The 13,787-nt window shown below is 41.5% G+C and overlaps 1 protein-coding gene across 5 annotated transcripts in view; it reads right to left on the bottom strand.

Moving 5' to 3' along the window:
- Positions 1 to 13,787, bottom strand: part of CFAP221 (cilia and flagella associated protein 221) — a 133,752-nt gene that overhangs the window by 76,577 nt on the left and 43,388 nt on the right. For all 5 annotated transcript variants that reach the window (XM_070768924.1, XM_070768925.1, XM_070768923.1 and 2 more), the window contains 2 exons: positions 7,323 to 7,426; positions 2,828 to 2,987 (listed from right to left, as the gene is read on the bottom strand). In XM_070768924.1, the coding sequence (XP_070625025.1) occupies positions 2,828 to 2,987; positions 7,323 to 7,426 (264 nt within the window). The remainder of the gene's footprint in view (positions 1 to 2,827; positions 2,988 to 7,322; positions 7,427 to 13,787) is intronic.

Raw genomic sequence — 13,787 nt, 5'->3', positions numbered from 1 at the left:
AGTACGTCAAGCCTGTATATTGTCACCCTGCTTACTTAACTTATATGCAGAGTACATCGTGAGAAATGCTGGGCTGGAAGAAACACAAGCTGGAATCAAGATTGCCGGGAGAAATATCAATTATCTCAGATATGCAGATGACACCACCCTTATGGCAGAAACTGAAGAGGAACTAAAAAGCCTCTTGATGAAAGTGAAAGAGGAGAGTGAAAAAGTTGGCTTAAAGCTCAACATTCAGAAAACGAAGATCATGGCATCTGGTCCCATCACTTCATGGCAAATAGGGAAATAGTGGAAACAGTGTCAGACTTTACTTTTTGGGGGCTCCAAAATCACTGCAGATGGTGATTGCAGCCATGAAATTAAAAGACGCTTACTCCTTGGAAGGAAAATTATGACCGACCTAGATAGCATATTCAAAAGCAGAGACGTTACTTTGCCAACAAAGGTCCGTCTAGTCAAGGCTTTGGTTTTTCCAGTGGTCATGTATGGATGTGAGAGTTGGACTGTGAAGAAGGCTGAGCACCGAAGAATTGATGTTTTTGAACTATGGTGTTGGAGAAGACTCTTGAGAGTCCCTTGGAAAGCAAGGAGATCCAGCCAGTCCATTCTAAAGGTGATCAGTCCTGGGTGTTCTTTGGAAGGAATGATGCTAAAGCTGAAACTCCAATACTTTGGCCACCTCATGCGAAAATTTGACTCATTGGAAGACTCTGATGCTGGGAGGGATTGGGGGCAGGAGGAGAAGGGGATGACAGAGGATGAGATGGCTGGATGACATCACTGACGCAATGGACATGAGTTTGGGTGAACTCCGGGAGTTGGTGATGGACAGGGAGGCCTGGCATGCTGCAATTCATGTGGTTGCAAGAGTCAGACACAACTGAGTGATTGAACTGAACTGAACTACTAGTGTTGACGATGGAAATGAAGGGATATGAGAAAGCGAGAAACCAAGAGTTACATGGAATTGGCAGTGCCAATTGGATGTGAGTTCATCACACATCCAACTCTGAAACAGAAAAAAGCACCTGTGAAATCTTCAGAGAACACTGCAGCTGGATCATTTTTCCCCTTCCTGGTGGAATATCTGTGTTCCAGCACTACCTGAAGCCTGGGGAGACAGGCAAGTCTTGAGACATGGTCCTTGAAAATGTCAAGAGTGTTCTAGATCAGATACTAAACTCCAGATGGGAAACCAAAACATAGTTTAGAAAAGGTGTGCATCTGTTCCTGCTTGGAGCTTCTGCCATGCAATGCGCCACTGTGTTTAAGAACGTGTCTATGGAGGGGTAGACATGTCAACGGAGAAGGCAATGGCACCCCACTCCAGTACTCTTGCCTGGAAAATCCCATGGTTGGAGGACCCTGGTAGGCTGCAGTCCATGGGGCCGCTAAGAGTCGGACACGACTGAGCGACTTCACTTTCACTTTTCACTTTCATGCATTGGAGAAGGAAATGGCAACCCACTCCAGTGTTCTTGCCTGGAGAATCCCAGGGACGGGGCAGCCGGGTGGGCTGCCGTCTATGCGGTCACACAGAGTCGGACATGACTGAGGTGACTTAGCAGCAGCAGCAGCAGCAGCAGACATGTCAAAGTCCCACTCAAGTGACGCCTCTGAGGAGGTTGTCTGTGTGTTGTGGCGCATGTTGTGAGCTGCAAACAGCATTCTTCTCAGTCAGTTAACTGACACCAGGAAAGTGAGGACTGGTTTTCTTTTATGTCCAATGTTACCTCTTTATTGGCTGAACTACTTTAGTTTTACTACAGGAACTTGCAAGATTTGGGTTCAGCAGGTCACACTAACATTCTACAGTTGACTCAAGCTGCTTTGGCTTCTGAGAAAGAAAATAATAATATAAATATATAATAAATCATGGAGTTATTATTTTGATAGTGGGTTGTTATTCCACTTTTAATATGTCTAATGATGTTAATATGTGATGTGAATGTATGTGTGAAGGGGAGAGGAGGAAAATCAACCTTTGCCTTCATCATTTTCGAAATATTTATAAGGATTTTTCAAGATTAGGATTTATACTGTGAAATTTTTTCCTTTTCACTTCTATAAACATCATGCAAGTTAGAAAACACCTTATTAACTAGATATATTTGGATATAAAAATACAAGCTCACATTCACTGGAAATGGAAGTTCAGGGCTAACTGGTTATAGTTAAACCCATGGGTTTAAAACTTAAACCCATTGCACATCTTTATTCTGACTTGAATGCTGAGGGTGCTTTAAGAAAAGCTCCCACCCAGCATGTTTCCATTTCTGCCTTATGTCAAAGGCACTTGTTATACTTGACTTATTTCGGCTCCTGTCTTCAGCATCTTTAGAGTGTGGACCATTTCCCGTGGGGCTTTGCAGTGGACAGTGCATAGGGCAGGCACTCCACTCATTATAATATTATATTGAAACTTAGAATATAGCTCTTTGGTTCTGGCTTTATGACTTGAATTTTTGAACAGACTAATACACACATGTGGCCAACAATTCAAACAGCACACTGATAGTAATCAGTAAAAGAAAGTATCCTCAGCAAAATCTCTTTTCTTGGTTGGCTCTTCTCTCTCTTGGCAGAAGCAACTACTGCTACAAGCACAGAGATATTCTCTGCATCACTGTTATATTTTAAAGGGTATTTTATGAAGGTTCACCATTTAAGTAAGTTTCTAAATTGAGATAGAATTGACATGTAACTGTATATTAGTTCCAGGCATATTAAGTAAGGTTTTGATGGCATTCTGCTACAAGAAAGAAACAATGGAATAGATGAAAGGAAGAATTGGGGTTTGAAGGAAAACAGAAGTGAGCCGTACTTTAAAGCCACATTGGGGTAGCATGTCCCGGTGAAGACACACTCATACGGTTGAGAGTTGAACTGTGAAACCCACAGCTGCACTTTTATCTGTGCCATCCCATACTGAAACGGGGTAAACTTCACTGTCACATTCATCTTCCCATTCGCCGGGATTATTCCTGGGAGGAAAGACATGAGAAAACGTGATGCTTTTTCTTCCTGCCAAGTCCAAGCAAAGAGGCTGACTCACACACACATATATATTCTTCCCATGAGAAGCACAAGTATTTCTAGTATCAGTCTTTTCATTAAATACATGTGAATCAACTTCTGCATGTTCACATTGATCTTATTTACCAACTACTACCTTAATCCTTTATACTCATAACTTGATTGTGCCAGTTATATAAACATACACTATGAGTCAGCATTACTGAGTCAGAAGTGAATTCCCAGAACTGTAACCTTTAAGCCATTATTAATAATTCCCAGATATCAATGTTCATGCTGTGAGCCACAGGGAAAATGAAGGAACACATGTAAAAGTTTGTGTCCAAATAATTTGGTTCCCTATATTTTTGTGTAATTTGATTCTCTCACTTTATATCTTCAGGACAGACAACTGTTCTCTCAAAAGGCAAATGTCACATGATGTTTATTTCTCCTTTGTGTCTCTGGTGCCAACAGGGCTTGGAATGCAATTAAGTTCTCAACAAACATGGAAAGGAAAATAAAAGGCAAGGAGGAAAGAAGAATTGATATGCTAGGTGTGAGAAGGGCTACCATTTCTGACTTCCACTGAAGGCTCTCTGGTTTGCTCTCTAGGTGGACTCCTCTGGTCCCCACAGAGGCCTTGCCTGGCAACCCCCCTCCTTCCCATCTAGGGTCCCTCTGAATCTTGGACCACCCTCTGCCTTGCTCTCTATGCCAACCCCACAGCCCTTTCATTCAGCCATTAGACATTCACTGAGCACCTACTATGTGACAGGCACTGTTTTAGGCACTTGAAACACAGCAGTAAACAAAGAAAAGTCCCAGGGGACTTGCCTGGTGATCCAGTGATTAAGGCTCTGCCTGCCAATGCAAGGGGTGCAGGATCTATCCCTAGTCAGGGACTAAGATCACACATGCTGTATGGCGCAGCCCAAACACACACACACACACACACACACACACACACACACACACACAAAGCCCCAGAGCTCACGGAGTTTACATGCTGGCCAGGATGGCAAATAAAAAGAAATAAGCCAGTGAATATAAACTCTCAAGTCATGTCATGAACACAGAGTAGGCCATGGGGAAGCAAGCGACACACAAGGAGCTATTTGAGACATGGTGAACATCAGGTCTCAGGTGAGGAGATGCTGAAGCAGAGGCCTGGATGAGGCGTGGGGCTGCTGCTCCAGTCCCCAGACACTGGCACTCTGGACCCCATGCCTTGGTACTTGCTGTTCCCCAGACTGGAAGCCCTTCCTCCAGATCTTCCTTTAGCTTCCAATCTTCTGGATTACCTCTCTGTCATCTGCCTCCCCTAGTTAAGTCTCACAAAAGCAGATGCCTGCTTGTTACTGTGTTCCCAGCTCCATAAATAAAACTTCAAAGCCTATGTCAGCCCACATGTTACAGAAAACTCCTCCTGATGCTCCATCTGCAGAAGCCTCCACCACCTTCCCTCACCGATACCCTGCGGTCCTCAGGTACCACCCGAACTGTCACTCTGCAAATTTACCAGTCTCCCAACTAGTCTGCAAGCCCCTAAGGCAGATACCCAGTCCCAGAGCTCTTTTATCTTCTCAGATCCTAAGCGCTGTGCTTCAGAAAAATACATAAAACCCTAAAGACTCCACCAAAACACCCACTATTAATAGAATTAATGAAAGTAAAGTTGCAGGATACAAAATCAGTACAGAAAAATCAGTTGTGTTTCTATACACCAACAACAAACTATAAGAAAATGAAATGAAAAAACAATTCCATTTACAATTGCAACAAAAAGAATAAAATGCCTTGAAATAAATTTTTTCCAGTTTTATTGAGAAATAATCAACATACATCTCTGTATAAATTTAAGGTATGAAGCATGATGGTTTGACTTCTGTATTTGTGAAATAATCACCACAGTGGGTTTAATTAACATCCATCATTCTAAATAGACACAATAAAAAGAAAGCCCAGGAATAAACTCATGCATATATGGTCAATTAATTGGCAACAAAGGATCCTAGAATACACGAAAGGGCAAGGATAATCTCTTCAGTAAAGTGTTGGGAGGACTGAACAGCCACATGCTAAAGAATAAAACTGAACCACTATCTTACACCACATACAAAAGTAAAATTCAGGAGGGAGGATTAATTTGGAGTTTGGGATCAACAGATACTCTACATAAAATGGATAAGCAACAAAGACCTACTGTATAGCACAGGGAACTTTACTCAATATCTTGGAATAACAATCTTTCAGGGAAAATAATCTAAAAAGTGACTATATTTTGTATATATATAACTGAATCACTTTGCTGTATACCTAAAAGTAACACAACACTGTAAATCAACTATATTTCAATAAAAAATTTAAAGGTTAAAAAATGATTTCAAAATGGATTAAAGACTTGAATGTAAGAACTGACAATATAATTCCCAGGAGAAAAAAAGAAAAAAGCTCCTTGACATTGGTCTTGACAATGATTTTGGGAATTTGATATCAAAAGCAAAGGCTACAAAAGCAAAAACACATGAAACTACACCAAGTTCAAAAGCTTCTGCGCAACCAAAGAAGACATCAACAAAATGAAAAGACAACCTATGGAAGGGAAGGGAATATTGTAAACCACATATCCAATAGGGCATGAATACCCAAGATACACAGGGATATCATATAACTCAATAACAAAACACCAAGATAACCCAACTTTTTCAAATGAGCAAAGGACCCAAACAGACACTTTTCCAAAGAAGATAAACCAATGTCCAACAGGTACATGTTCAACATCACTAATCATCAGGAAAATGCAAATAAAGTGAGATTATTGTTTCACACCTGTTAGAATGGCTATTATCAAAGAAATAACAAATCCTGGCAAGAAGGTAGGAAAAAGGGAACACTTGTGCAGTGCTGGAAATGCAAACTGGTGCAGTCACTATGGAAAACAGTACGGAGGTTTCCTCGAAACCTAAGGAATTATCATATGATCCAGCAATCTCACATCTGGGTATATATGCAAAGGGAATGAAATCATTATTTTGAAGAGGTAGATGTACTCCCACATTCACTGCAGCATTATTCACAATATCCAGGGGAATGAAAATACTCTGTGTCCATTGACAGATGAAAGGATAAAGAAGATGTGGCATATACATACATATATATATATATATATATAAAATGCAATATTATTCAGTGTTAAAGAAGAAGGTAAACCTGCCATTTGTGACAACATGTATGAATTTGGGTGGCATTACGGCAAGTAAAATAAGCCAAAGACAGATACTGTAAGGTATCATTTACACACACATTCAGAAGAAAAAAAGTCTAATTCAGAGAAATAGAGAGTTGAAAAATGTTACTAGGGGCTGGGGGTGGGGAGGTGGTGGTAAGGAGAATTTGGTAAAAGGGTACAAACTTTCAATTATAGAATGAATGAGGTCTGAGGCTTTAACATAAAACAAGGTGACTATACTTGAAATTTGCTGAGAGAATAGAACTTAAATGTTTCACCAATAAAAAAGGCAGGTCTGTGAGGTGATGGATATTCATTAACTCAATGACAGAATCCTTTCATGATGCGTACACACGTCAAATCATCACATTATATACTTAAAAAGCTTATAATTTTATGTATAAAATTATATCCATATCATATACATGTCATTATACCTCAATAAATCTGAAAAAAAAACAAAACAAAAACAAAACTATTTTAGGATTCACAGCAGGCCACAATGGGTGGATATTTAAATCCCAAACCTAAACATCAAGAGAGAAACTGGGAAGCAGAAGTCAGTTCAGGTGGAGATTTCATTCTCAGAGGTCCTGAGTATCTTTGGGATCTACATCCTTTGGGGCATGCAAAGACAGATGGTCCGTGCCACATGTGAGACAAATTCCTTAGACCCTTCACTAAGATTCTGAAGGCTTGAATAGATATAATATTCCCATTTTATTTGAACCTGTATTAAAGGTGACTATGAAACCATGTAAGTACCAGGAGTTAAAACTAGAATTAGAATGGATTAACTCCTGATTTCAAGTTTTGACTCTGGGGTGCAACTGACCTGAATATAAAGTATAAATTATCTGCATGATATAGATTATCCCAAACTGTGTTTACTCCCAAGTTTCCGGTTCTGATTTACATTATCAGATATGTAAAGTCTGTTACTGTTACACATTTGAAAATAACACATTCAAATGTGGCTTATTCTCTTTCATAACTTGGGACCTACTTTCCAAGTCATCTTCAATCCGAGAACCGTCAGGAAATTGGCAACTTGAGAATTAATTCTCCTTACCTGATGTTGGCTCCACAGTAAAGGCCTGATGAGGATGAACCACAGTGACATGAAACTCAAAATCCACAGGGCAACTGCACCACAAAGGAATCACGTAGCTTTTGCTGCAAAAAAAGAAGAAGAAAACTGTAAAATATTATTTCTTTGTAACTAGCTGTTTTGGTATCAAAGAATACTCAAGTTATGTAATAAACAGCCACAACCACGAGGAGAGTCAACCCTCACACACTCATTCCTGGGTGATAGCTAGCCTATAGCACATTCTGGGTGCTGTGGCAGGGGCATGTCTCAGAGAGCCCTGAGCCTATCCTGATGGCAAAGTGAAATGACCCTTTTGCAGTAGTAGTTTTGGGGATATCAGATCAGTCGCTCAGTTGTGTCCGACTCTTTGCGACCCCATGAATCGCAGCACGCCAGGCCTCCCTGTCCATCACAAACTCCCGGAGTTCACTCAGACTCACGTCCATCGAGTCAGTGATGCCATCCAGCCATCTCATCCTCTGTCGTCCCCTTCTCCTCCTGCCCCCAATCCCTCCCAGCATCAGAGTCTTTTCCAATGAGTCAACTCTTTGCATGAGGTGGCCAAAGTACTGGAGTTTCAGCTTTAGCATCATTCCTTCCAAAGAACACCCAGGGCTGATCTCCTTCACAATGGACTGGTTGGATCTCCTTGCAGTCCAAGGGACTCTCAAGAGTCTTCTCCAACACCACACTTCAAAAGCATCCATTTTTCGGTGCTCAGCCTTCTCCACAGTCCAACTCTCACATCCATACATGACCACAGGAAAAACCATAGCCTTGACTAGACAAACCTTTGTTGGCAAAGTAATGTCTCTGCTTTTGAATATGCTATCTAGGTTGGTCATAACTTTTCTTCCAAGGAGTAAGCGTCTTTGGGGATATAGTAGATTTCAAATACGGTTTGAAAAATGATGCCAGGAGTATTTTTACTTGGCCTTAAATTCATTATTTGGAAATACTCCAAATATAAAGAAAATACTGAAAATAATAAAAGAAAGATCCCTTTATCCACTACCAAGCTCTATAAAATCTTCTGCTTTGGGTAAACCAATGTCTTATTTTAACAGATATAAAACATGCAGAACAGTTGAAGCTCCCTGACTACCTCTCCCTGGTCCTCTGCTCCTTCTTGCCTCCCCAGGGGTGTATTCACCATCATTCCCATGGATTTTAGAAATATCACCACATACGTATGTACCCATAAAATGTATCCTATTTATCACTTGTTTTCCATTATACTGTTCTAAAATGTGTTAGTTTTGCCCAGCGTTATGCTTTGAGATTGATCCATGATGACATGTGAAGTTCTGTTCATTTGTTTTAACCAGCGATAAGTAGTTTGTTGTTTGTCGACATCATCTTTCTCTCTCTGCTCTCGTGCTGAAAGGTGTATAGGTTGTCTGTGCCTTTTCACTACTTCAGGGTGGTGATGACAGTCCTTTGGGGGACTCCTTATGCATGTGGACCAGAGCTGCTCTAGCTGTGACTAGAGAAATGGAATTACTGGTTAGCGGTAAAGTGAAATTATCAGCTTTGCTAGGTATGGCCTACGTACCCTCTGAAGCACTTGAACCAATTTATCCTCCCATAAGCAGCATCTGATTACCAACACAGGATTCTCAGACATTGTAACTTCTTCCAACTTGATGAGGGTGAAATAGTATGTCACTTTATTTTCATTTCTTTGAGGTTGACCCTACTACTCATTTTACCCATTGCATTTCCTCTTCTATGAATTGCCTGTGTGTATTCTTTGCCCATTTTTCTACTGGATTATTCTATTCTCTTATTAACTTGTAACTTTTAGATATTAATGTTTTTAATTACATCCATTGATATATTCAAGATAAGGGTCATTATACAGAGTAATCACTTCAGCCAACAATGAGATGAATACTTCATAGCTTTTTTATTTTTTTAACCAACTCATAAATTCTGTCCTAAATCAGGCTCTATTAGAAGTATCAGTTCATCCATCTTAACTGTATGAGATGCTTTCTAATTCTGAAATACAGGGTACCTAAAAGTCATTACATTTTTCGAGGCAATTCAACCTAACAGACACTTAGGCCCCACTGAGCTTCAGGTATTTTATAGCACTGGGTAGATAAAACTAACATTATAAATTACATGTCTCTCAAGATGATGAATGACACTGCCCGAACCTGGTCCCTGAAGATTAGGTCCGTGACTCACAAGCCACCTGGGCTGTATGGGCCTCCAGTCAGTATCCCCAGGGGTCTGCTCAGAGCTACCCCAGCAGCTGCTCAGGGATCCTCTGCTAAAAGTTGAATGTTTACATTTTCCTGAACTAAAACACAAACAAAAACTGGTAGTGCTTTTTATATTTACCCAATCTGTAGCTAACTTCAAAGCTCTGATAATTCCCATAGAAAAGGTGTCAGAGTATTTGTTTAATGATGATTACATGAAGCCAAGTTCCTGATGCATTAATCAGTCGGAAAAACAAACAATTCCTTAAGGGCACAAAATTCCAAGTGGCTTGATTCAGGAGACACAGCAGTGCCAGGAATACATAGGCAGTGTAAAAACTGAACTTGGTTTTCATCGTTGCAGTTCACACTACAAATATCAAATTATGTGACTGGTTTCCTTCATCATAAATCAAGGGCGATCTACATTAATTTGGGTCAAGAGAAATTCTGGCAGATAGGAAGCTTAGGTTATTTAGAAGTTTTCCATATGTGAAGAAACAATCCCATTAGATTCTGGGGGCCTTAAAAATTCTCAACTAAATTCCATTGCTAAAATACAATAAAAAGTGACTGGCAGTGAAGAAACATGAATAAATATACATATTCTACGCCTATTAATCCTCAGATGCAGATAGGAGCCTGAATTAGAGTTCTTCTATGATTTATAGAAAGTAGCCAATTAAAATATTAAAGCAGAACCTTCCTGGTGGACCAGTGGTTGGGAGTTCTCCTGCCACTGCAGGAGACATAGGTTTGATCCCTGGTCCAGGAGGATTCCATATGCCATGGGGCAGCTGGGTCTGTATGCTGTGGGTGCTGAGGCCCTCGTGTCCAAGAGCTCATATACCACAAAAGAGACTGCCCTCCCCATCCCTACCACCCATCCCTGCTCTCTGCAATTAGCAGGGGCCCTGCATGCAGTGGCGAGGGCCCAGCACAACCAAAATAAAAATAAATAAATAATATTAAAAAAATTAAAGCAGATAGAAGTTAATACTCTTCAAGTAAAGACAACTTTTATCCCTGCTACTTTATTATTTAAACATTTAATCAATTACATTAAGGCTATGTATAAAAATATATTAAGCATTTGAAAAGACTTATGACTTATTTTTAATAAAATCCAACTCAAACTTTTTAAATACCAGTCTTATGACCATGTACAAACTCTGTGCCTATTAGAAGAAAAGAGTACCAATTTCCCTCACAGAAAGTAAATATTATAAAATAATATAAACGCAAATTTCTTTCTTGTCCCTTTTCTAAATAAATGCTAGAAGAGGGCCAGACACAGCATTAATTTCCAGTAAATTATATAACATTTGTTTCTACTTTACTCTGATGTTATTTTCATCATTTACCCTAAAATCTAACATTGTGTTAGTTAGGAGTAATCAACGATTTCTTGAGAGAATGTATAATCTTGTGAACTTATTGGGGATAACATAAAAGCAAATTTCCTCTCTAATTAAAAAACCTCCATGTTTAGAGAGTGGACTGAGTGAGCCATCTTGACATAAATAGTACTGGACTCCTTTTTGGAGAGTGAAGGTTGACTGATAATGTCACTGAGAGGGACTGTATGGGGCCTTCCTGGAACAGACTCCCTGCCCTGCCCCCCATGTCCTCTACCTGCCTCTTCACTGTGGAAAAACTGTGGCCTCCTAGACCTTTCCTGAGTTCAGAAGAGTTAATCAGAGAATGAGAAAATGGAGAAATAAAGGAAAACCATCAGGCAAGACAAAATTATAACACTTTAGCCATTAGACAAAGTCAAGGATCTTCAGTTCCTCCTCAAGGGCTATAGATAATATCCTGGGCCACATCCTTTGAGCTGTCTTGTAGATACTGAGATTCCCACCAGGTGGGAGAAGTTACTGGTATGCTACCCACAAGCATGTAGACTCCAGACCAGTTGGAACCAGAAGGTTGATGATGCTGACTCCTGATAACCTCACCATAATCCAATCAGAAGAATGTCCATGAGCTGACTACACACCCCACTACCCTCTTTCCTCACTCTGTCTTTAAAAACTTTTCCCTGAAACCTTTCAAGGAGTTCAGGCCTTTTAAGCACTAGGTGTCTAGACTCCTTCTTGGGTGCCTGTAATTAACACTGCACTTTCCTTCACCACGACCTGCTGTCACTAGGATGGCTTTGCTGCACATGGGCAAGCAGACCCAAGCATGAGTCAGTAACAGTAAACAGCATGACAGATGCTAACTTATTACAAGATGCTCGATTCAGAGGCGACAGTAAATTAATCAACAGCTATTACATGTTACTTGTAACCATCAAGATAAAGGGAAGCCTCTTCACAGAGACATACATAAAATTTAAACCATAATGTAGACTATGTAAACATGTCAATTTAGCCGGACTTTTCCCTTGTCAATTACTCACTGATACAGGAATCACTTAGAGATCCAAAGCTGTGGACAGCAATGATGTATTTGCATGAGACCCACTCCTTTTCAAATGTACAGAAGACTCATGAGAAAATCGAATCTGAGTGAGCTCATCTATATTGGGACTTCCCTGGTGGTCCAGTGGTTAATCTGGACCAGAATCTGCCTTACAATGCAGTAGACATGGGTTTGATCCCTGGTCGGGGAACTCAGATCCCACATGCTGGGGGGCAGCTAAGCCCATGTGCTACAACTGAGCCTGTGGGCCTCACCTACAGAGCCCATGCACTCTGGGGTCCCTGCACCATAACTAGAGAGAAGACTCTGTGCTGCAACTGAGAGCCTGAGTATCTCAACCAAGAGCCGAAGCAGGCAAAAATAAATACATAAATATGAAAACAAACCCATTTTTTGTCTACTGAGAGGTGGATCCCCAGTCTCCTTCCCTGGGATCTGGGCTCTCTGGCCACTCAGCTCCTGGAGAGCAGCAGAAATAACGATGCTGCACTGCTTTCCTAAGGCCATACCCAGGAGACTGGCATCCCTCGATCCTCCTGGGTGCTTACCTTGTTGCCAGGTTGGCAGGAAGCACAAGCAGCCTTTGGAGAGACCCATGTGGAGAGAACCAAGGCTACCAGCCCTGCACCCAGCTCAGCCCAGGAAATAGCAGCGTGCGAGTGGACCAATCTGGGAAGTGGATCCCTTGGCTTGGCTAAGCAGCCTCAGCTGACTCTGCACAAAGCAGGGCAACTTTCTCCATCAAGGAGCCTTCAAAACGTAGATCCAGGAGCAAAATAAATGACTGCTGTTACTTTAAGCCACTGCTTCTAGGGTGGTTTGTTACACAGCAGTAAGGAAAAACCAGACCCAGACAGCATTCTCTCTTCCTCACCTCATTTCTCCCTTAGTGAATGACTGCCTTTACCCCATTTCTGGTGGGAATCTTAACTTGGACATTTTAAGGTCGTTTTCTCTTTTCAGTAGTCGCTCTTCACATGTCCCAGCCATGTGCTTGTGCCTCAGCCAACCGAGAAGGTAAGCACTATTATTCTGCCCATTTCATAGATAAACAAACTGACCAGTGTGGGGCTGTCCAAGGACATACAGTTAATAAGAGATGAGGTTGGAATGGTGAGGGTCACAAGGTGGCAGAGTAGAAGGACATGCACTCATGTTCTCCTCTGAGAACTCCAAAATTACAACTCGCTGCTGAACAACCATTGACAGGAGGATGTTGGATCACACCAAAAAAAGATACCCCATGTCCAAGGGCAAAGGAGAAACCCCAGCAAGACAGTAGGAGGGGCAAAATTGCATTTAGAATCAAACCTCATACCTGCCAGAGACACTTGGAGGGCTCAAACAAAACCTGGTGCACACCAGGAGACCCCAAAGAGACTGAGCCAGACCTGCCTTTGAGTGTTTGAGTGTCCCCTGTGGAGGACAGGTCAGCAGTGGCCTGTCACAGGTGCAGGGGCTCTGGGTACAGCAGACCTGAGTGTGGCATAAGCCCTCTTAGAGGAGGTCACTATTAACGCCACCATGGAGCCGCCAGAACTTATCCAGGACTAGGGAAACAGACTCTTGGAGGGCTGAAACAAAACCTTGTGTGCACCAGGACCCAGAAGAAAGGAGCAGTCAGACCCACAAAAGACTGACCCAGACTTGCCTGTTGAGTGTCCAGAAGTCTCCGGCAGAGGCATGCCTCGGCAGTGGCCTGCTGCAGGGTCAGAGGCACCGAGTGTAGCAGTGCACAGGACCTTTTCAAGGAGGTTGCCATTATCTTCATTACTTCCGCCATAGTTTGATCTCAAGTCAA

The sequence above is a fragment of the Bos indicus genome, chromosome 2 (genome assembly GCF_029378745.1).
Source record: "Bos indicus isolate NIAB-ARS_2022 breed Sahiwal x Tharparkar chromosome 2, NIAB-ARS_B.indTharparkar_mat_pri_1.0, whole genome shotgun sequence".
NCBI lineage: Eukaryota > Metazoa > Chordata > Mammalia > Artiodactyla > Bovidae > Bos > Bos indicus.
Note: the sequence above shows the minus strand (reverse complement) of the source record. Positions and strands in the feature narration are given on the sequence as shown.